This window comes from Humulus lupulus, chromosome 6 (genome assembly GCF_963169125.1).
Source record: "Humulus lupulus chromosome 6, drHumLupu1.1, whole genome shotgun sequence".
Classification (NCBI taxonomy): Eukaryota; Viridiplantae; Streptophyta; class Magnoliopsida; order Rosales; family Cannabaceae; genus Humulus; species Humulus lupulus.
In genome coordinates, this window is record NC_084798.1 from 20956269 (window position 1) to 20979617 (window position 23349).

Sequence of the window (23349 nt, forward strand, 5' to 3'; positions counted from 1 at the left end):
CAATTAGTTGTTAATTAAAATATAACTATAAAAAGTTATTGAAATCTAATTATCAAATTATTCAAATATTAATTGAAACAAAAATAATAAAAATTTCATCTTAAAAATTTAATAAATTTTTAGGCTTGTTTAGATGAATTATTTTTTGTTTTAATTAACATTTCAATAATTTGATAATTATATTTAAATAATTTTTTGAGGTAAATAAATTATTTTATTAAATTTTTGGCAACAAAAAATTTATTTAGACATTAAAATGCAACAAAATGAGCTACATAGTATTTATACCGCAAATTTCTCAAAAACAAATTTTAGCACCTATCGGGTGTTACCACGTGTACCGCTTGATACACTTAACGGATGAGGAACCAACATCCGCACTAAAATTAACAACAGAAATTTTTGCTCCCAAAAAATTTACGTAAGTATTCAAGTACAACCAAATGAACTACATAGAGATTAATGCCGCAAATTTCCCATATTATAATAAGCAAGATAAATAGCAATGAACAAACACAGTAGATAGTTTAAACATCATAATGATATTTTGAGATAGTATGACGCCATAACCAAGAGAGCATTTCATGTTTTGATCAAGTTATAGTATGTTCAATAAATGCAATTTAATGAGGAAAATCATTGTAAAACTCGTACGACTTAAGAGGGCAAAGGCAGACCGATAACAGTTGAACTAGAGTGTAATCTAGTCTTCGTATGAAACCACCTACTGACTGTTTCATCTTTTGATTATACAATGACAGAATAAATACATAACTATGTTCTAATCAAGGGATGACAGGTATCATTGATTGTTTGTTTATACTTTTTTCATGTCTGAATTAGCCCCTTAATGAGTACTTCTTTCCTGTGAAAGGCTGGAATTTAGGCTCTTCTTTCTTCTCGGGCTCGGGCTCTGGTTTTTTCGTTTCTTTGGGAGCTTCCTGCAGAATTTGAGGAATAAAACAGATAAGAAACTCACACATTCTCTGTATTAGGGAAAGGAAATTTAACAGAGGGAAGAAAAAAAAACCTTCTGGGCAGGTGTACGATTAGCTCCAAAAACAAGCTTTCCTTGAGATTGGCGAGCAGTAGCTTGAGAACTAGACCCTGTGGAAGGCTGTGCCTTACCATGGGCAACATCAGGATGCTTGTCTTTTGACCCTGAAGAAGAAGCTGATGTAGGTTGGTTCTTCAAAGGTTTCCCATCCAAGCGCCTTGCTGACCCGGTAAAAGGGTTGAATTTAGGTTCTGCTTCAGCAGGGGCCTCTTCAGCTACAAGACAAAAGTAAATATATGTAACTCAGGATGATGGCCAAAGTGACAGAATCTCAATAATAATTTTAATTGGCCAGAGTAACAAGATTAGAGAAAATATACCTTGAGCAGATGCCTTGTTTAAAGGAACATGTTGAACAGGCTTTTCAGGTTCCTTGTAATCCAATGGTGGGGCAAAGTCCACTTCACAGTCTGTCTCAATGATACTTATGGCATTATCTGGCTTTGTTTCTACGATATCTATGTAATATTTCCTGTTGTTATATGCCACCATAATACTATCTCCAGTCGATAAACAGGAAAAATTTCTTAGCGTTGTCTCTAAACTGCACACCACAACAAAGTAGAGTAGAGACATTAATTGGCGCAGGCATAGCAAGGAAATATACAATAAGCAAGGTAATCATTTACCAACAATAATTTATGTAAAATGTAAAATGGATACAAAGTTACGAATTAAGTACAATAAAATTATACCAAATTTTTTAATGTTAAATTATCTCATGTTAGAGGGATAAATTAGGTGATTGGATTAAGGATTTTACATATGTTCACGTATGACAGCCAAATCACAGTGACAAAATTCATCAAATTCTATCGTACTTTTCAGACACCATACATAAAAACTTCAAAGTCCTGAGGCAAACTACGAAAGTTGCATATAACATGGCAGATTATGGCATAATGTTCTTTAGCAGTAGCTCATTTTCATTCGAGAAGGAAAAAAAATCATAGATAAGTTACAATCAAACATCTGCCAAAAATGTAATTAGAATTAACACACCGACCAAAAAGAATATAATATCCATGGCTCCAAATTTTTATATAGTTTCAACAAAAAAGACCCCGAAATATATATAAATCAGCATAACTCCATGATTTATGAATGAACACTCCATACAGAAGTGTAATGACATGCCGTGAAATTTTGAATAAAATGGCAGTGACATTTATATAGGTTAGTTGATAAAACAATATAATAGCCATACCAAACTTTTCCTTGGAAACCATAACAAACTTAATTACATTAGATCAGTTACTCACATAGCTTTTGGGTTAGAAATGTCCAGAAAGTCCTTTGTATGGGGTTGCAGTTTAACATATGTCCCCTTCGGAAGAGTCACATTCTTCACACGCACAAAGTCTCCCTCTTGTAAGAGCATATTTTCCATCATCTAATAGATGACATAAAAAATTGAAAATCATCATTGGATGAAAGATAGATAAAATGGACCAAAAAAATTTATACAGGTCAATATTTCACTGAAATAACCAATTCCTACCCAGTAAGGCATATAGATCATGCCTTCCTCTGCAATAAACTCTAACACACCACAGTGAGAGACCCTCTCTGCGGGGTCATTCCGAAGCTCAAACAGCATTGGATAATCAATATGTAGAGACGCTGCAGAATTTTTTTAATGTTAACCCCTTGAATTTGATCCAATTGGTAGCTTCTTTAAAATAAAGAAAAGATATTTGAAGCTAAAAACACTAACCAAGACGGTCAAGGGCTGAGGGAGGCATTATAACTGAAAAATGCAACAGAAACCATGTATCAGGGAGACATAACAAAACAATTTAATCATAAAAGTGGTTAGAAGTAGAATGCTTACTTTTATCCCCACTCTCAAGTTGTGGCTGCAAAATAGATGAGATAAATTTGAATAAGAACAAAGGATGAACCACTATTGATTACAGAAGGGGAAAGAAGAAACACGCACAAATGACAAAATGATTAATGCAACATTTCAAGGATTGCACCCAGAATGCATAAAATTTTTCCAGGGGTGAATCAAAATATTTAGTTGTCATTTTTCGATAAGGAAAAACAAGAATACTATCCTCTCTTTTTTTCTTTCCTCTTACTTTTAGATAACAAAAATAGATGAGACTTTTTCATCACATGGTATTTCAGTAAATTACAGGACAATCATCTATAACTTTCATAGAATTTAAAAAGGTAATACTTCATGAATTCTCCGTACTCATTACACATTACTTTTGATAAATGTTTGGTAGGCTATCCTAAACACCACATAAAATATTAACTATAATAGAGTAGACTAAAAACACCACATAACGCAGGAGGTCAGTTGTTGATGAAATGTAAAAACAGAACAGCTAACAATGACCCATTCTAAAAGTCTAAACTGTGAAGTACAAAACTAACCTTTTCAATAAATGATGCAGGGTAACATCGATATGTCTGCTCAAATGAGGTCCCATGATACCCATATCCATCGAAAAACTGCATAGTCAAAGACCAAGTCAATGAAGCAAGAATTATAGGCTTTCTCCAAAAGTTCACCCCATAAGAATCTAATTATCTAATATAGAAAAGAATTACATTCTTGACTTCTCATACTTCACAATTGAAATAATAATAATATATTAATATTAAAGAAAGTAACACACATGCGCCCTCTAATGCACTGCCCCGGAAACCAGATAACGCTGGTAGTTTTAAACCAATTGTTGGTGGACTTTTAGAGATCCCCAAAAACCAAAAATAACAATTGTTGATGGAGAATTCTAATATATATATATATATATATATATATATATTAAGCAAACATATAACATATATCAGTAATAGATATTATTGTAGATTCCCAACTTCCAGTGGTGAAATACAGTGACTAAAGCAACCAGTAAACTCATTAGAAAAGGTGGGATAATCACTTCATGATTATGTAGTAAAGCGTACCATCTTAATACTGTGTATTAGGTTGTTGCTGGCTCACTGAGGATAGTTAACCTTCCAAAGCTCCCTATATAGAAAGAACTTACAGTCACAGGACTCACACACTAAAAACAAAAGGTTGGTAAATTCAATGAAAACCCAAGGGCCTAAATTTTAGTCTCAATAGGAGTCCTAAACACTCCTTTATCAGATAAAAAAATATATAAAATTACAGACTCATAATAAATAAATAACTATCAAGAATAGTCTTATGAAGTAATGCAATAAACAGCCTCATTCAGAGAAATTTGAAAACGAAGTTCATAGCCTTTTCGGATATCGCATAACCAAGCCACCAAATTACCCAGATAATATAAAACAATAATAGACTAGCGAAATAAATATTAACAGCCACGGTACAAATTTAAGCAATCGATAATCACGCTGAGATTGAATGACTGAAAATTCTAAAGACTTCAAAAAATTACTAAGTTCATTGAACCCAAATTCAATACCATCATAAAATCGAGAGAAACATGGTGAAATATGTAATGGATTGACATTCATATGTTTTCCTTAGTTTTCTTGTCGACCAAACAATAATATAACTCTAATGCGATATATTTAGATCTAAAAATAGTTTAAGATTGAATAGAACTAGTGTTTGGGAGTAGAGAAAAACGAGAAAATACCTTCTTCTACTACTGTTTCTCTGTTGCTTGATCTTGAGCAGTGAGAACTGGAAAGAAGAAAAAGGGGTAAGGAATTTCAGAAATTGAGGAACCCTGTGGTTTGAGCTATTTAAAAGGATCCAACACACAACAGGTGCACTGACATACTAAGATGCGCCTCTAGGCGTAGTGCGCACGCACTCTATTTATTCGCCACGTACACTTGGATACTTTGGGCCTTGGTTTGGGTTTATTTACTTCTTAGGCAGTTTTGAAATTTCATAAAAAAGGCCCAAGTTTTGGAATTGTCCCAGTATTGTAATTGTTTATAGTGTATTTACATAAATATTGGAAAAATATATATAGTTTCTAAATTTATGGGAAAAAAAATAATTATACAAAATATGTTAAGTTTTGAATTTTTTTTTTTTAAAATATGGTAATTCTATAAAATATAAAAAATAAATTACCATAGGCTTTTATGCATATTGAAATTAAACTGGATTATCTAAGTGATATAGGTACTGCTATTCCAATCTGAGTGATTTTCAAGGTTGTTTTACATAACATAATCATGGCTTTTTAGCCAAATGGTTTGTTACAACAAGTTTATATATATATATATAAATATATATATATCTATATATATATCTGGGTATATGTATGTTTATGTGTGGAAATGTTGGTAATATGCTAGAAGGTTGATGTTTTTTTTTTCAAATAAGATATTAATGGGATTGTCAAGGGTTAAGTTTCTGACATGATTTCAGGTCTGGATTTTGCGATTACACAGCAAGATGTTAACAAAGTTTTAATCTTGTTGTTAGTGTCGCCAGAATTGATCATTGGGGTTTCATTGGATTAATGTGGAGTTCTTAGTTGAATTTTATTAGAAAGGTGAAAATTTTCATTTTCTGATAGATGGTATAATTGGGGTTTTTTTTTTTCTTTCCAAATAATAATAAATAAGTTTGTTTTTTGTCACGTTATCAGTTAATCAGCTTATGAGTCTTGTTCGATTTTTAACCAAATATAATGTTTAGTTCTGTTTATCACTTTGTTATTTGGGATAGAGAGTTTAGTTCAGCTTGTAGATTTGTCTATGGGATTTTTTGTGTCCTTAACTGGAAGAAGAAGATGTCCTTTGAAGTTAACTGCAATATGAAAAAAATTGCATTACCAAATCCTCAGTGTTTCTAGTATATATATATATATAGTGAGAGAGAGAGAGAGATGGACCTCAACATCAACTCCACGACTCCGTCTACAGCTGCGTGGGCGTGATCACTCTCCTCCAACATCAACTTCGGCAGCTCCAGATGGACTTCAGCTCCACCAAATCCGAGCTCTCTAGGTACCAGATGAATATATATATATATATATTTATATATACGTCTTCTTTTTCTTCTTCTAATTTCTTTATTCTTTTTCTTCTTCCTCTTTTTCTTCTGTCTATTTTTTTTTCTTTCTTCAAATCTTGTTTAATTCTTCTTGTTGTTGTTCTTCTTCTTCACATCTTATTTTGTACTTCATATTTGATTTTTCTGAGTATTTTTTTTTCTTCCAAATCTGTTTAAGTAACCAGGTATCATGACACTTGATTCATTTTATTCATATCTGATTTTTTTTTAGACCTAGCTGTAACCAGTTACAATAACGATTTATTTAGATTCTTTTGTTTAGATTTGATTTTTTTTTCACACCTAACTAAGTAACCAGGTACCATGACAATTGGTTCTTTTTTTTAGATTTGATTTTTTTTTTCAAATCTCGCTGTAACCAGTTACGATTATGATCAGTTTAGATTTTTTATTTGAATCTTATTTTTTTCCAAGTCTAGCTAAGTAACCGGTTACCATTGCAACTGTCTCTGCTTTTTTTTTTCTTTTTTCAGACCTAGTTGTAACCAGTTACCTTCACCATCAATTTAGTTTATTTTTTTCATATAATTTTTTTTCTTCCAAATCTCACTAAGTAACCGGTTACAATTCAGTTGATATTTTGATAATGGTACATTACTTAAAAAAATAAAAATGATTTTTATAGTTGTAACCAATTACTACAACACCTCTTAAATAATAAAAGTGATTTTTATAGTTGTAATCAGTTACCACACATCATTAAAAAAAAAAATAGACAGTGGCATACGATTATTATTACAAAAAAAAAATCAAAATTGTTTTGATAGTGGTAACTAGTTACTGTGGATAAAATGTTGATTAAAGAAGATAAAAAATGGAAGAAAAGAAGAAGAGATGAGAATAAAAAGTAATTGGTTACACCTAGGTCTAAAAGAAATCAGATATAAATTAAATGAATCAGGCGTCATAGTACCTGGTTACTTGAACAGATTTGGAAAAAAAAAACCAAAAAAATCAAATTTGAAGTTCAAATACGAAGGCCGATTCATTTGGCTTTCTTACATATCAAGAGAGTAGTTTTCAGATGAGCAGCTAAATGATTGCAGCGTCATAAAAGCTTCCTTTGTGAGTGACAGTATAAGAATATTGCATGTGGAAAAGTGTGGCCTCTGCCTTTTATTTTAGCATGATGAAGATGAGTTTAGCTATCTCACTTGTTTTCATCCCTTAATTTCATTCTGCTGCAAAATAAGATTCAGTGGTCAACCCACGTTTAGTTACAAAATCAAACATGTTTGAATTTTTTTTTTTTTTTTTTTTGTGGGAGGCGACACTATGGACTTGTGGATATTGGTTGAGCCAAGAAAAAGAATCCTTACTAAAGAATGCTGGGGGATCTCGTACGCAGTACAACGCATGGAGCCATAGTTATATTAATTTTATGTTATGCATTTATATTATTATTTTTGGCTTTTTTTTTAATTTAAAGTTGATCAATCAAACATATGACTTCATTGATAGTTGGATACTGCTTTAATTTCATTTCCTTTAATACTAATACATTTATTTTTATGCTTTATCAAATCTGATTTGATAAAAAAATATTTTATCAAATATAAATGATAAAAATTAACACAAATAAATTAAAATTATAAAAAATAATCTCAAAATAATAAAAAATAGGTGTTATACCCAAAAAATAGGAGAATGCATCCTAGGAGGCTAAGGAGAATGCATTCTAGGAGAACTAAGGGGAGTGGTCCTAGGAGACCCCAAGGAGGATGTGGTCCTAGGAGACCCCAAGAGAGTGATCCTAGGAGAACACAAGGATGAGGTCCGAGGAGAACTCAAGAAAGTGGTCTTAGGAGACCCCAAGGAGAAAGTGGTCCTAGGAGACCCCAAGGAGAAAGTGGTCCTAGGAGACCCCAAGGAGGATGTGGTCCTAGGAGACCCCAAGAGAGTGATCCTAGGAGAACACAAGGATGAGGTCCGAGGAGAACTCAAGAAAGTGGTCTTAGGAGACCCCAATGAGAAAGTGGTCTTAGGAGACCCCAAGGAGAAAGTGGTCCTAGGAGACCCCAAGGGTGTGTTTGAGGTAAGTCTCCCAAGGTTTCCTAAGTGTTGGCTCGAACGTGTCCAAGGTAAGTAGATAAGGAGGAGGAGTCCCATGCAAGCCAAGAATGGAGACTTAGATTTTGCCAAGGAGAGCCTACACAATGTTCGATCGGACATAGTTGGGAGATGCTAAAGGGGAGTGCCTCAGGCTTGTCCAATGAGAGATGTCAAGGAGGATGCCTTGGACCATCTTGGTCCAAGGAGAAGGCAAGAGGAGGATGCCTCGGACCACCTTGGTCCGAGGAGAAGGCCACAAGGTCTGATCGGACCTTGATTGGAGAAGGTATGCTCGGACTTGTCCGAGGTGAGAAGCAAGGGTGTTGCCTCGGACCACCTTGGTCCGAGGAGAGCCAAGCTTGTATCACCTTGGTACAAGGAAAGCTTGAAGGAGTAATCAACATGCATAGACTACGTCAAAATCCCCGGAACAACTTCAGCAAGAATTGGTCTAGGCACCCGAGAATCTCTCATTTCTCACTCAAATTGAGGAATCAGTTGTATTTTAAACATTTATTGTAATATAAATATAAGATGAATAATAAAATATCCCGATTGTAAGGGGATATCATTTGAGGATCCCAGGCCTATAAATAGAGAGCTTATGGGATGAGAGAAGGGGTTCTGCTGCTTCTTCTTTCTAAAGAGAGAAAATTGGGTCTGTGTATTCTAGATAGAGAAAATTGGGTCTGTGTATTCTAGAGAGAGAAAGTGCTGATATTTGAGAGAACTCTTGTATTTTCACAATCTATACTGAAGAAACTCAGTTGGCTCAGTCCATCTGATCTTGAGTATAGATCTATAAATTACAACTCTAAGTGGATTAGGCTATTACCGACAATCGGGGCTGAACCACTATAAAAATCTATTGTGTTATTTACTTTTCTTGTTTATACCGTCTGTTGTCGTTTACATTCTCTTGAAGGCTTGTCGTATTTGACGTTCTCACGTCGTTGGCTAAAAATGCAGTCAACAATAGGTACTAAAAAAAGTATAAAAGATAAAATATGGTATATAAATAAAGTTTTACAAATATATGGGAAAAAAGCTCCCATAAAAATGTAAACAAAAAAAATATGCCATAAAAAACTTTAAAAAAAAACTGCCATATTTTTCAAAGTTTATAAAAAAATCCAATATTTTGTGTAATTTCCTCTTGTTTATACTCATTTGGTTGGTGTGTTTTAATGAAATATAGATTTGATATCTTTATTTTCAATAATGTTGATATAATAACTTATTAAATGAAATTATACATATTTGATACCATGTATTTAAATTTGATAAGTAAACTTTTATCAATATGAAAAAACTACACTCAATTATACGTAATTAAGTAATTAAATTTAAATTTAAAACTCATATAATTAATGGTAGTTTGGTCATATTGATAAAAATTTATTGACCAAATTTGGGCTCAGGGTACTAAGTATGTATGATTTCAAATTACAGGATATCCGATGAGTATTATTAAAAATATAAGGTACCAAATTTGTATTTTTATAAAACACATGATATCAAATGAGTATTTACCCTTGTTATTATAAGAAAGAATGTAAGAAGATGAAATTACACCAAATTTGGGATATTTTTTTAAAATCCTTGAAATATAGCAATTTTTTTTCATAAGTTTCTTATGGTATTTTTTTTTGTTTACAATTTTATGGGCGCTTTTTCTCATACATTCGTAATATTTTATTTGTATACCATATTTTATTTTTATAAAGTTTTAGTAGCTAGTTTTAATATGTTTTTAGGTTATTTTTATAATTTTAATCTTTTTGTATTATTTTTTATCATTCATATTTTATAAAACATTTATTTACATTAATTTTTTAAGAAGAAAAAAAAACTGAGACCTTTATCACTATACTTTTTATTTCCATTTCTTCTTATTTTCTTCATTTATTATTTTCTCCAATCAACATTTTATCCGCAGTAACTAGTTAACACTATCAAAACAATTTTGATTTTTTTTTTGTGGCAGCAATCATATGCTACAGTCATTTTTTTTAGTAATGTGAGGTAACTAGTTACAACTATAAATATCAGTTTTATTTTTTAAGTGTTGTTGTAGTAATTGGTTACAACTATAAAAGTAATTTTGAACTTTTTAGTAATGTACCATTATCAAAATACCATTTGGATTGTAACTAGTCCTCATTTTTTACACTTTGTAATACTTAGGTCCCAAATCTTTTCAGATCGTATCATTTAGGCCCCTAAATGCTATTTTTGTTTATTTTTTCTTTCAAAATACATAAATAAAATATAAAAAATGGTGAATCAATCTTAAAAAAATTGGATAACTTAATTTATGACAATACCAAACATGACATTGAAAAAAAATATTTTCATGACATTTTAAAAAATATTTAATGGTTTTATAAATTATTAATTTTTCATTTAGAAAAATTATTATCTATAAATTTTTAATTTTAATAACTGAACTATTACGAGATTATCAATATTTATAATGTACATATTTATTTTTTATTTTTTTTCTATAATGCAACTTATAAGCGATCATATATATACACATAAATATACACTATTATTAAGTTTTAAAAAAATGTATGAAATAAAAAAGCATAAACATAATAAAAATTGATAATATCAAGATAATCGAGATAATATAGTTATTAATATTAATTATAAAACAACAATGTAGGTAAGTATATTCTTTTAATAAAACATTAATTTAATTTATAAAAATATTAAATATTTTTAAAAATGTCATGAAAATATTTTTTTTCTCATGTCATTTTGATATTGTCATAAATTAAATGTTTAAATATTTTAAGAATGATTCACCATTTATTTTGTATTTTTATGTGTTTTCAAAGAAAAAAGAAACAAAAATAGCATTTAGGGACATAAATGATACGATTTGAAAAGGTTGAGGATCTAACTGATACAAAATCAACTTTTTGGGACCTAAGTTTTACAAAATGTAAGGAATGGGGACCACAACTGAAAAAAAAATAGAACCAATCACCATGGTATCTGGTTACTTAGTCAGGTAAGGAAGCAAATTCAAATCTAAACAAAAAAATCTATATTAATCGTTATTGTAACTGGTTATAACAACTAGGTCTAAAAAAATTAAATTTTAATAAAAAGAATCAGACTCCATTGTACCTAGTTACTTAAACATATTGAGAAAAAATTAGAAATCAAAACAGATCATGACGGTAATTAGTTACAGTTAGGTTTAGAAGAAGAAAAATCAAATATGAAGTGCAAAATCAGATTTGAAATGACTAATTCAGATGTGAAAGAAAAAAAGAACAATAAAGAGGATAAGAGTAAAACCAGATCTGAAGAAGAAGAACTAGAAGGGTGGAGGTGCATCGTCATCGGGAAAGGGGGCGGAGGTAGCATCATCGGCAAATGGCTGAGATGAGGAAACCAAATGAGGGAAGAGAGAGGAATAAATGAGAAAAGAGATGGAGATAGGAGAGAGAGTCTTGTGTATTTATGATTGTGGTCATCTATCTTTTATATTCTATAGACTTACCATATTTAAAAAAAATCAAAATTTATCATATTTTTTATAATTACTTTTTTCCCACAAATATAGAAAGTATGTATATTTTTCCCTTATGTAAACTTCTCATGTAAGAATTGTCCCAAGTTTGGGCTTTGTTCTAAAAGCATCATGTGATTGGTTATATACATATGTATGAAACTTACAAATAGGAATTATTATTTCTATTCCTTTTCTAAAATATAGTATTTTTTTAGAGAATAATAAAATAAATTTGTATTTGGAATACCTATATCAACTAGGTTTTTAAAATGGAATCAACATAGTGTCTGACTAACCAACACAAAATTACTAACTTATTTATTGCAAGGTTGCCATTATAATTTGAAAAGTTTCGGACTATTTTAGAAAGGGATATTTGTGGTTAAAATACTCAAATTTACAAATTACTAACACATAAATACCTAAACTAATTTTTTGATGACAAAAGTACCCAAACATTAAATTTATTTGCATTGTAGTGTACTAGCAATTAAATGTTAATTTTTACTAGTCAAAGAACACATGGCACGAAACGATTGGTCTACATTATAATTTCTTTTAAGAAATTATTTTCTCAATATTTTAAAACATAAAAATTAAAAGAAAATAAATTTAAAAAAAAAACTAAAAAGAAAATAAAAAAACATTTTAAATTGAGTTTAAAACATTTAAAATATAACTAATATTATTTTATCTTAAAAATCAATACAAAAAATAATATGCTTGAAATAGACAAATTAAACTTGAAAAATATTTTTTTTCCTTCTTCTCCTCTTCCTTTTGTCTTCTTCTTCTTCTTCAAGATCCGAGACACCTCCACTCCTGCAGCCCAATCTCGGCTCTCCAACGGCATCATCCTCCCGCAACACAGTCTCGGCGTCCCCTTTGACGACGGCGTCCTCCCGCAGCCCATCCCCTTAAGATCCGCGTTGCCCAAACTCTCTGCATCCTCCTCGTCAAAGCCCAATTCCGACTCCTTTGATGTCCTGAAGCCCGACTCTAATAGACCCTTTGGGTCCAAGAAAACCATCAGAAAAATACCTTATGGGCTTTATTTCAAAGTGAACAAAATCTGTACAAAGATTGTGAAAAATATGTGTAACTCTCTTAACAATACCAAAGAGAGAAAATATATATAGGCCAAACCCAAAGGCCCAAAACAATAACAAGCCCAAAACTAACTAAACTATCCAGCTGTAAAACTAACTAACAAATAATTGTATTTCTATTACTCCCCCTCAAGATGGGGCAAAGATGTTGTGAAGACCCATCTTGGAGACAAGAGTGTGATACTAAGTTGTAGGTAGAGCTTTGGTTAGAATGTCAGCTAGCTGGTTATTGGTGGCTACATGTAAAGTCTTGATGACGCCTTGGAGTGATTTTGTCGCGGACCAAGTGACAGTCAATCTCTATGTGCTTTATGCGCTCATGGAAAACAGGATTGGAGGATATGTGAAGGGCTGCTTGGCTATCACAGTAGAGGAGAACTGGTTTGGTTTGAGGAAAACTAAGTTCTTTGAGTAAGGAGAGCAACCAAATAACCTCAATGGTAGCATTGGCCATGGATCTATGCTCAATTTCAGCGAAAGATTGAGAGATGGTGTGTTGTTTCTTTGACCTCCAAGAGATAAAAAAGTTGTTGAAGAACACACAAAATCCTGAAATGGAGCGCCTAGTATCTAGGCAAGTTGCCCAATCAGCATCACATAAAACCTTGATGAAATGCTCTAAGGACCAGTGAGTGGCAGCAATCGAATCCTTGCTAGTTGGATAGAAAAGACCACAACCCATAGTGGATTTGATGTAGTGTATGAATTTTAGGACAGCTTGATAATGGGGCTGTCTTGAAGAGCATACAAATTGGCTCAACAAATTTATGGCAAAAGATAGGTCAGGCCAAGTAATAGTTAAGTATATGAGGCAACCAATGAGTCTCCTATATGTTTTCGGGTCCTTTAGTAGCTCGCCATCTTCAACAGATAACTTAAGGTTGACATCCATTGGTGAAGATGTGGTTTTGCATCCAAGAGTGCCACTATCTTGAAGGATTTGAAGTGCATATCCTCGCTGAGATAGAAAAAGTAATTTGTCATTCCTAGCAATTTCAAGACCAAGAAAGAATTTTAGTTCACCAAGATCTTTCAACTGAAAACAAGTTGATAAATATAAGATAAGAGTATTTATGGCTTGAGTGGAATTGCTCACAATCATAACGTCATCAACATATATTAAAAGAGCCACAAAATTTGTATTGTAATGTTTAATGAATAAGGAATAATCGGTACATGAGTGCTGAAAACCATAGACAAGTAAGAAAGTAGTAAGTTTTGTGTTCCATTGCCTAGAGGCTTGTTTAAGGTCATATAAATTTTTGTTAAGTTTGCAAACTGGTTTTTGAAAATGAGTTTGCTCCCCCATAAGTGTATATCCTTGAGGTAGAGACATGTAAATTTCTTCATCAAGATCACCATTTAAAAAAGCATTATTTACATCTAATTGATGTAAATACCAACCATAATGGGCAGCAATGGCTAACAAAAGTTTAACAATGATCATTTTTGCAACAGGGGCAAAAGTGTCAAAATAATTGACTCCTTCTTGTTGAGTATAACCTTTGGTGACTAATCTAGCTTTATATCTTTCAACGATACCTTTTGAATTCCTTTTAAGTTTATAAATCAATTTGCACCCAATAGGTTTATGGGTAATGGGAAAGTCTACTACGGTCCAAGTGTTGTTATTTTCTAGAGCACTAAGCTCTTCATTCACAGCATTGGTCCATTCTAAGGAAAGACTGGTTGACTTATGATCCAAGGTGGCGACGCAACGACATGAGGCAAGTCAAATTTCTCAAAAGTGACATTAAACACCTTCAAATGCTCCCAAACTTTTTAGACTTCCTTAGATTCCTCAATGTATCACTTTGGACCCAAAAACACAATTTTGAAAAGCCTATAACAAAAAATTAATTTTCACATATTCACTATGTGAAACTATTTAGTGTTTTACATCTAGCTCGTGCAAGACCACGTGAACTTTGTATTTTAACCAATCCTAACACAATTATGTCTGAGTTGATTCTCTAGGCTAAGGATTGATGTTAATCGTTTCTCGGGTGGTCGAGGTATGTTGGCAAATCTTTAGCATTTGTCATACTTGTAAGCAAAATCAAAAGTGTCTTTTTTCAAGGAGGGCCATAAATAACCATGCGCAAGTGTTTTGTGAGCCAAAGATTTTGCATCGATGTAATTGTCGCATATGGCTTCATGTATTTCTTTTATAACATACTGTTGAAACCTTTTTTTTTATTATTATTAATAAATAAATAATAAAAGAAAAAATCGGTTTGGAGTAGAAGGAGAAAAAGTAAAAATAAATATCCCCATTATTCTCTTCACTTTCCCACTTCCCATTTTGACCACTCTCCACTTTCTCCACTTTCTTTTCACTTTAACGTAAAATTAAGTCTACAAAAATAGGAGAACAAAAATTAGACAGGAGGAGAAGAAAAAAAAAGATAGACACTTTTGCATCAGGAAAAAACAGAGAGAAGAAAAATTAAATCACAGTATTTCTTCAAATTGCTCAAGTTTCACAGGTAAATATCTATCCCTAAATTTCTTCTTCTTCCTTCGCTTTCTCTTGCTCTATGATGGAATGCACTCATTTCTTTCTCTTCACCTAACATGGAATGCACTCATTCCACCCCCAAAAATTGACGGATGCACTCATCCAAAAATTTATGGAATGCACTCATTCCGCCTAAAAAAATTAATTAATGGATGCACTCATCCAAAAAGCTATGGAATGCACTCATTCCGTTCCAAATTTACAGAATGCACTCATTATATCCTCAATTTATTTTTCTTTAAAATAAAGTTGGACTGTTATGCTATCAAAATTGCCACAAAATATTAATTTTGATTAAAAAAAAAGCAGTTAAACAAACTTGGTTGAATATCTCATACCTCATTGAAAATGCAAATAATCAAAGTATTTGTCTAAGATGATGATGGGATTGGCTAGTCGATGATTGTAAAATAAATTCTCTGATCAAGTTCAAAAGAGATTAAGTCATTCTGAAAGTTTGAATGAATATTGACATATATGTGTATACCTCAAAAGAAATAAACGAAAACTGGATGGGCTCATGATTCTTAGAAGACCAGTTTGCAAATAAATCAATTCATAATTTATATGATATACAAATATATAAATGACAGAAGGGAATCGCCTGGTCTTGTATACATATATATATACCATATATACAAAAAAAATGACCTACTGTGAAATTATTACAGATGCATATGTACTATATATGCATTTTGTTTTATACGGCAAAAGCAAAGTTGGTAAAAAAAATGACCCAGTGAAATTATTATAGATGCATATGTACTATAGATGCATTTTGTTTTATACGGTGAAAGCAAAGTTCAGAGTATTCGGTCATTCAGTTAAGTTAGAAAATATATATGTGTACAACAGTCTCAGAGATATTAAATAGACTCAAAATACATATATATATATATGTATATACGTACATATGTATGTTTTCAGGGATCAGCCCCAACGTAGACAATATATATATATATATGTTTTCAGGGATCAGTACCAACGTCGACAAAATATATATATATTTTCAGGGATCAGTCGAATTTATATAAGCCAAATTCAAAACATATATATATAAATATAGGGTATTTCTTCTGTGCGGGAACGCCCGCACAAATACGGTTTTAATATATATATTTGTAATCAACATCACATCAGCTTTTTGTCAGATTTATATATATATATTACTTAGTTTTTTGTCAGATTTATATATATATTTCCCACTTTTTTTATATATGTCAGATTTGGGTGGTGGGGTGTGCAAGTGTACCATTTTTTTTTAATGAACATCATAGGCTTTTGTCAGATTTATTTGTAATGTAATAATTTTTTTTATTGAAAATCACAGCTTTTCCTTATCTATAATCACATCAGGATTTTTAATTCAAATGACAGCAAATGTAGAAGAGGGCCTTATTACGGTTTTTAATCAAAATCTTTGTTAAAAATTGGTTGTGCCTTATCCTCTCTTCCTTCTCAATAACATCATCTTCCACAGCAAGAGAAGACATTATGAAGAGAGAAATTTTATGGGTTTCATTGAGGGAGGCGAAGACAAACGGAAAAGGTGGAAACCAACCTCAGTGGGGGAGAACAAGGGTGGAAACAAGGTATCCCATGATTTTTTTGATTTATAGCAAATCAAATGCTGTGATTTTGATTTATATAACTCTCAGTTCTTACTCCGTCACCTTAATATTGTCTATGATTTTTTCCCATTGCAAAGTATGGACCTTTTGTGTTATACATGCAAAATTTTCTTACTTTGTTATATGGGTTTGTTTTGTTCTTGGTTTATTTCTATTTGAGTTGAGTTTTCTTGCTTGCAAGTGTGTTACTTACAGGTTAGCTTAGGTTTTGTGGAACTTACCAGGACAATTTATATATATATATAGAGAGAGAGAGCCTTATGGTACAGAAAAACAGAGATAGCCATAGAAAGAGTTTTCTTTTTAATTCCCCCCTCATTTTCTCAATGGGAATTTCTGGAATCTTATTGAGATTTTCTTTCGATTTTGGACTTGTGTTGCTTCTATGTGAAATACCAGAAAAGCCCCTGCTGACCTCCTCCCTCCATTCTTCCCAACCCACCCTAAAAAGTAATTTACCAAGAACTGAGGACCACTGCAATGGAACAAGGCTTTCTTCATTATTTAGACTCAATTAACTTGTGTTTGTTTGCCCAATGGTTCAACATTTTGCATAATTAAGTTTATGTTTTTGTTCATTTTTAAGAGACCATGTGTCTATTGCAGTTTTAATTATTATTAATATGAGGTCAAACTCTAGATCTTCGTTCTTTCCCATTTTCATTCATATCAGGACAATTTAATCTAAAAGCATTTTCTGTCATGTTTGTTACTGTGTCATTTTTCCAGTAGTTCAATGGCTTTATATTTTTTCTTTTTATAGACTCGACTTGGACAATGCACACCATTAATCTCTGAAGCCATTCCATATATATCCATCAACTTTTATTTTTAATATGTACAATGTAATATGGATGTTAATTTCTTCCTTTATGAAGCTGGTGGGTTTCAGTGTTAGGGATGTTAATTTCTTAACATAGTGATGAAAGGAAATGAGGATATAAAATGTGATTTATTTTATATCTGTTTAGTTTTTCTATGTAGCTGAAAAGAAAAAACATTCATTAAATTAAAAATGTATTTGAAGATATGTAAAGTTGATAGACATGTGTTTGTTAGATGTAATTAACATTCAGTAAATAATGGATTTTAATTCTAATTTTTCTTGGGAAATTCATAGTTTTAGTGAAGGTGGGGGGCAGAGTTTTGGAGGTAAAACTTAGAATGGTATAGATGTTGTTCTTTGTGTAGTCTAAAACAATAAAATGTTATATATTAGTGGTTATTGATTTTGTTATGCTTTGATGACATAATTGATAAAGGAAAGTTGAAAATTAAGTTGATAAATTTCAGGAGACTTAGTATGGAAGAGTTATTTCTTAATCGCATATTAAACTCTATGGAAAGCCTACAGAATGAGTATCGGGAGGTGAAGGATAGTGTACGGATTATAATGGGTGATTTGCAGACATTAATTGATCTTAGGAAACATAGAGATGATGAGCGAAGAATGTATGAATGTGAAATGGTTACAAGATTTGGCAGCAATTGTGATGATGCGAAACTCGTGAACCAAATGATCAATGATGAAGGGAAAAAGTTGATTTGGAGATCCAGCGAGTTCATTCCGTCAAAGGGGGTAATAAGTATGAAACTAAGTTTGGAGATATCCATGGTGGTGAAGTACCGAAGCGTAAAAGTCAATCTGGGGAGTTAAATCACCCCACTTCTTCTTCTGGTTTGAGTGGTATTAAATTTGGTTTTGTAAGTTCTACTAATTCATGTAAGAAAAATGAAAAGGTTATACGTAAGATGGAGGGTAGTTGTGGGGGAATGAAGAGGGGAAAATTTGACGATAAAGTTTTTAAGATGTCATCCCAATTTGGAGAAACTTTACTGCAGCGTGAGATGTCGATGAAAGTAAGTAATTTGAATTTGAATGTTCTTATATTTCTGTTGTATATACATAAGCATTATTTTGAAGACATATTTATATTTGATTGTGGATAATGCAGAAGGCTAGAGTAGGTACGATAAAGCCGATGACATTATTTACAGACGTTAAGGGAACAAGCCATCGTCGGGCAGGTGCATTAGGTGGTAGTTCCCATATTGGAAAGGTAACTGTTGACCCTCGTTTTGGTCAACTGACACGGAGTCAAATGCTTGATGTGATGGAAAGTGTTGAAATAGATCTAATGGAAAGAACAATAAACGACACAACAAATTATAGTGGTTTGGCCCCACGAATTGGTAATGACCTACGTCCACTTAAGCTATTATTGATATTAGTTCTGAAATGAGTGATCAAAGAACTAGGGTTCTCTGAGTTTCACAGGCCTTAGAGGGATGAATAATACAATCAGAAGATAATAGCTCTAATTCTCTTGTAAAGTATAAACTTAAATCAGCCAAAAGTCCCCTCATTGAGCTATTTTTCTCTATTTATAGGCTCAAGGAGGCTTACACGAATTTGTTACAGATATTCTTTCCTAATTAATCAGATAATCAGGAATCATGGGAGATAATCTCGGGTATGATTACAATTGCACAAGATCATTTCCGAATATGCAAAGTATACGACCGGTCTGGTCGTATATAAAATCCAAATGTTATGTCAGGGAAATCTTCCTGGTCGATGGTCGAACAGAGCCTCTGCCAGGTGTCAGCCACGTGTTAAAAATGTTTGCCACGTCACCCACGCCTGCTTTTTGGATAACATTTACCCCCCAATTTTATTTATTATGACCAGCAATAAATAAACTTTAAGGAAAACGATTCTTCGATTACCCCACCAAAACTGTCAGAGTAGTTCGTGCCTTCTTGGAAAAAGTGATCTACCCCTGTCTAATCATGCTTTTTCGGTTCCCAAGTAATCCATTGACGGCTATCACTCTTCTCCATGGTTTGAAAAGAGGAAACTTATGATTACCTCTTTTTCCATAACGCAGACGAAATATATAGCCTCCAGAACTTCCTTTTCTTTTTACGCAAGCTGTTTTTCTACCAAGAAACCCTAAGCCAGAACCCATACTCTCTCTGAAGATCATCTTTCGACGTTCCAGGAACCGGCCATTCACGCATCTACGCTCGGAACTTCTTCAAAGCTTCATAATCTTCGCATAGGTAAGCTTCAGAACTTTTGCGCCCTTCATTTTTGTCGTGCATGCCGATGTAAGTTAGCTTTTAGGTTCTGATATTGTCTGCATTCTTGGGTAGAGAAGCATGATAATAGGGAATTTATCGAGTGATGCTAGATAGGGTGGTGTATCTTTGCTATTTAGGAGTTATGAATCAGTTTGATAGTCGAGATCATAAATTTAGGACGTAAAATCGAAGTAAAAATTTAATTTTTATGCTAGTTGAAAAACTGAGTTTTTCCCGCCCTTACTGGAGTTGAAAAAGCTTTTTCAGAAAAAACTTTTTGCTTTCACTTTTTAATCTGTTTTTCAAACTGTTCGTGTAAAAAATTTAGTTTTCGTTAGAATGCTATTGTATAAAAGTTTGACTTTTATACGCGACCAGCGTTATTCTAACCAACTTTCTAGGCTCTCCATCCTCACCTCCCCATTTTTCTGTCCGCAGATTTTAATGCCAGATTTGTGGGGAGGTGAGAGGCCGATCGAGGACGATCTTCTTGCGCAACTACTTGAAGGCGAAGAACAGCCTGCCCAACGCATTCACGAGATTCCTTTCTCTAGAATCTCTCCTTCCAGACCTCAACCATCTCCAGCCAGAATGGGTCGTGTCAAATCTACTGCCCAAAAGAAGAAACAACCTGAACACTCTTTAAACCCTCCAGCTCAGCCTGACTCGCAGGCTGGGGTTCCCTCGACCAGTGGTCGAGAAAACATTGTTCCAGACCCTTTCATCCAGGTTAGGGCTCGCCCTCGACATTCAGTTCTTCCTGATGTCGAGTGGTATCTTTCCACTAAGCCAAGTAATCCCCAGGATGCTTGCCAATTACTTAAGGAAGTATGGCCTTACTGGGGTAACTCTTAAAATCCTTACTGCGGATCAGAGGGCTAATTTTCCTGGAGGCGTTTACAACGCCTGGTCGAGGTATCACATAGAGGCGGGGGCTACCCTTCCTCTCCATCCATTCTTCCTCGGGTTGGCGAACTACTTTGGTGTTGCCCCCTTCCAAATTACTCCCAACGGATATAGAATGCTTGCTACACTCTATATCCTTTATAAACATAAAAAATGGCCAGAGCCTACCCCTCATGAGGTAAATTATCTTTTTGACCTTAAGTCCAACCCCCAACAGTCCGGCACGGGGTTTTTTCATTTTTGTCACCAGGAGACGAACCGAACCTTCCTGAGTGACACCACCCACATTTCCAATGTGGGGAAGTATAATCAGGAGTATTTTCTTACGCCTGACATGATTACGAATAACCTGGCCTTCGCTCGAGGAGGTAAATGCCTTTTTCCACTGGTCGCTGTTTTTACTTAGCAATTTTCCTTATATTTTTCTGAAACATCTTGTGTTTTTTAGGCCCATGGTTACGACCAGACCCAACACCAGACATGGTTTTGAGGTCTGCCATGTTGGCCAGAATGACGAATGTTGAGAAGAGCGTCAAGTCTCTGGTCACCGAGGCTAACTTGAGGTTGGCTGGCCTCCTGGCCCCTCACCAGGATATGAGGGAACCCGCGGCGGTAAGTGCCACTGCTGAGGGAAATCCCAAGCAGCAACCTCGAGCGTCTCCTCCTCGACGGAGACTGACTGGGGTTACAATCAGGGAGCCCACTGGCACTCCCTCAGCAGAAAGGTCTTTTGCCCCTCAAGGGAAGGGAAAACAAAAGGAAGTCGAGTCTGTCGTAGACTTAGACGAGTCTTTTGACGAAAATAGTATTGTTATTTCACTCTTAGATAACTTGCCAATTCCCTGTCATTTATTTGACGGGGACGGCAATTTTACATATGCTCCAAATCTAGGGCCAGACTTCTTCATGCCAGAGAGTGAGTGTATGACTAGTAGAGTCAATAGTGTAGCGACAAGTAGTAATAGCTCGGGTATTTGACTTTGTAATTTTCTTTATCTCTTTTGCCATAACTTGTCATCTATTTTTGGATTACTGTCTGCATATTTATCTCTTTTGTAGAAATGGCTTCCGCAAATGTTTTCGATCTGTACAACACCCAGGAAGAAGAGGTTCCCTTGGTTCGAAAGAGAAAATCGACCAAGAAACATGACAACGAGTCCAGTCAGGTACCTCCAGCCAAGAAGAACCGAGCAATCGATCCTTCAAAGGATGGGTCCTCTGGCCAACCATCTGCCCAACCTCTTGCTCCTACTGAGATGGAAATCCCACCTTCTTCTGCTCCAACTGCCACGACTCCTTCACCTTCGGCTCCTATCAAACAGGCCCAGCAAGCCGAGGGCGTTCCTCCTGGGGCCAAACTATCGAGTCGCTCCCTAAGGTCAGCCAAAGATCGCCTTGCCCACATCCTTAAGCATGACCGTTGCAGAGAGGCCATGGCTGGAGCTGAAACAATGGGGGTCGACCAGATCCTCAATAGGGCCCTCAATGAAGTGGCCAATGTAAGCAATCTTCCTCCTCTTTTGTGATCATGGTCTTAACTTTTTCCTTTTTTGAAGTTGGTCTAACTCTTATTCTTTGATTGCAAGCCATGCTGACCATGACTGCTGCTCGTACCCGCGCGGGTGCCAGTGTCAAGCAGTCCCAGGCTAGGGAGGCGAAGCTAACAGATGAGCTTCAAGCTGCTGAAGCGAAGCACGCGGGGGAGCTGGAGGTGGTGACCCAGCAAAAGGATTCCTTGGCTGTGGAGCTGGTGGAGAAACAAGCTGCTTTGGAGACCGCCAGGAAACAGAGGGGGGAGTACCAAGAGGTTAGTCGAACTCACTGGCGTGAAGTCAAAAGACTTTAGGAGAAGAATCTTGCTAAGGAAAGGAGCATTGCTGTCCTCAAAAGCCAGGTGGAGCAACTTAGGCTTACAAATGCCAAGGACCTGGATAGGTACAAGAATGCAACACTTCGATGTTTCAATGAGTTCTGGAAACACAATCAAAGTGCCAATTTCGACTACCTTCCAGAGGATGCCAGGAAGGCTGAGCTGGCTCGCTGTACTGCTCGATTGGCTACTGAAGAAAGGGCCAGAGCTCCTGCTTCCCCAGAGATTTCGCTGGCTGCCAGAATGGAGGGTGCAGAGAATGAAGCCGTCGATCAGGCCCCTCCTGAGGATCCTCCACCTCCTCAAGCTTCATGGTTTTTTCTTCTTTTATGTTTCTTCTTTTTTAACTATACGACCTACGGGTCATGATGTAAAGACAATATGATTTTTCTTTGGTTTTGCTGCACGGGAAGCTTATTTTACTTTTACTTTAAACAATTATATCCAAGCAGTATTGCTTGCGGTGTAAAAGAATTCCTTTGACATTATAATATTTTTGCTTTATTATAACATCTGTTCGCATGACCGAACTTAGCATAGTACTTTGGCTTGATTTAACAAAATATAAATTTTGAAAAATACTCTAAG

The 23349-nt window shown here is 34.2% G+C and overlaps 1 protein-coding gene across 2 annotated transcripts; it reads right to left on the reverse strand.

Moving 5' to 3' along the window:
* Window positions 1-523: 523 nt before the first annotated feature.
* On the reverse strand, window positions 524-4798 carry LOC133781836 (uncharacterized). 2 transcript variants are annotated; one of them, XM_062220931.1, is made up of 10 exons: window positions 4654-4798; window positions 3986-4049; window positions 3449-3526; window positions 2892-2916; window positions 2775-2807; window positions 2559-2680; window positions 2320-2450; window positions 1378-1601; window positions 1031-1272; window positions 524-941 (listed from the first exon to the last, which is right to left on the reverse strand). In XM_062220931.1, exons 2-10 carry the CDS (start codon window positions 3986-3988, stop codon window positions 840-842), a joined length of 960 nt encoding a protein of 319 aa, XP_062076915.1. In that variant the 5' UTR covers window positions 3989-4049; window positions 4654-4798; the 3' UTR covers window positions 524-839. The 2 variants fall into 2 exon arrangements, with proteins under 2 accessions (XP_062076915.1, XP_062076914.1); XM_062220930.1 differs by lacking the exons at window positions 3986-4049; window positions 4654-4798 and having other exon boundaries at window positions 3449-3532.
* Between the last annotated feature and the right edge of the window lie 18551 nt (window positions 4799-23349).

Bases quoted from the DNA above. Each gene is read 5' to 3' on its own strand.
- LOC133781836 (XM_062220930.1), bottom strand. From the start codon at position 3,532: ATGCAGTTTTTCGATGGATATGGGTATCATGGGACCTCATTTGAGCAG. The intron at 2,451-2,558 runs GTAGGAATTGGT...GTCATCTATTAG, and splicing joins TGATCTATATGCCTTACTGG to ATGATGGAAAATATGCTCTT. The intron at 942-1,030 runs GTTTTTTTTTCT...CAAATTCTGCAG, and splicing joins ATCGTACACCTGCCCAGAAG to GAAGCTCCCAAAGAAACGAA.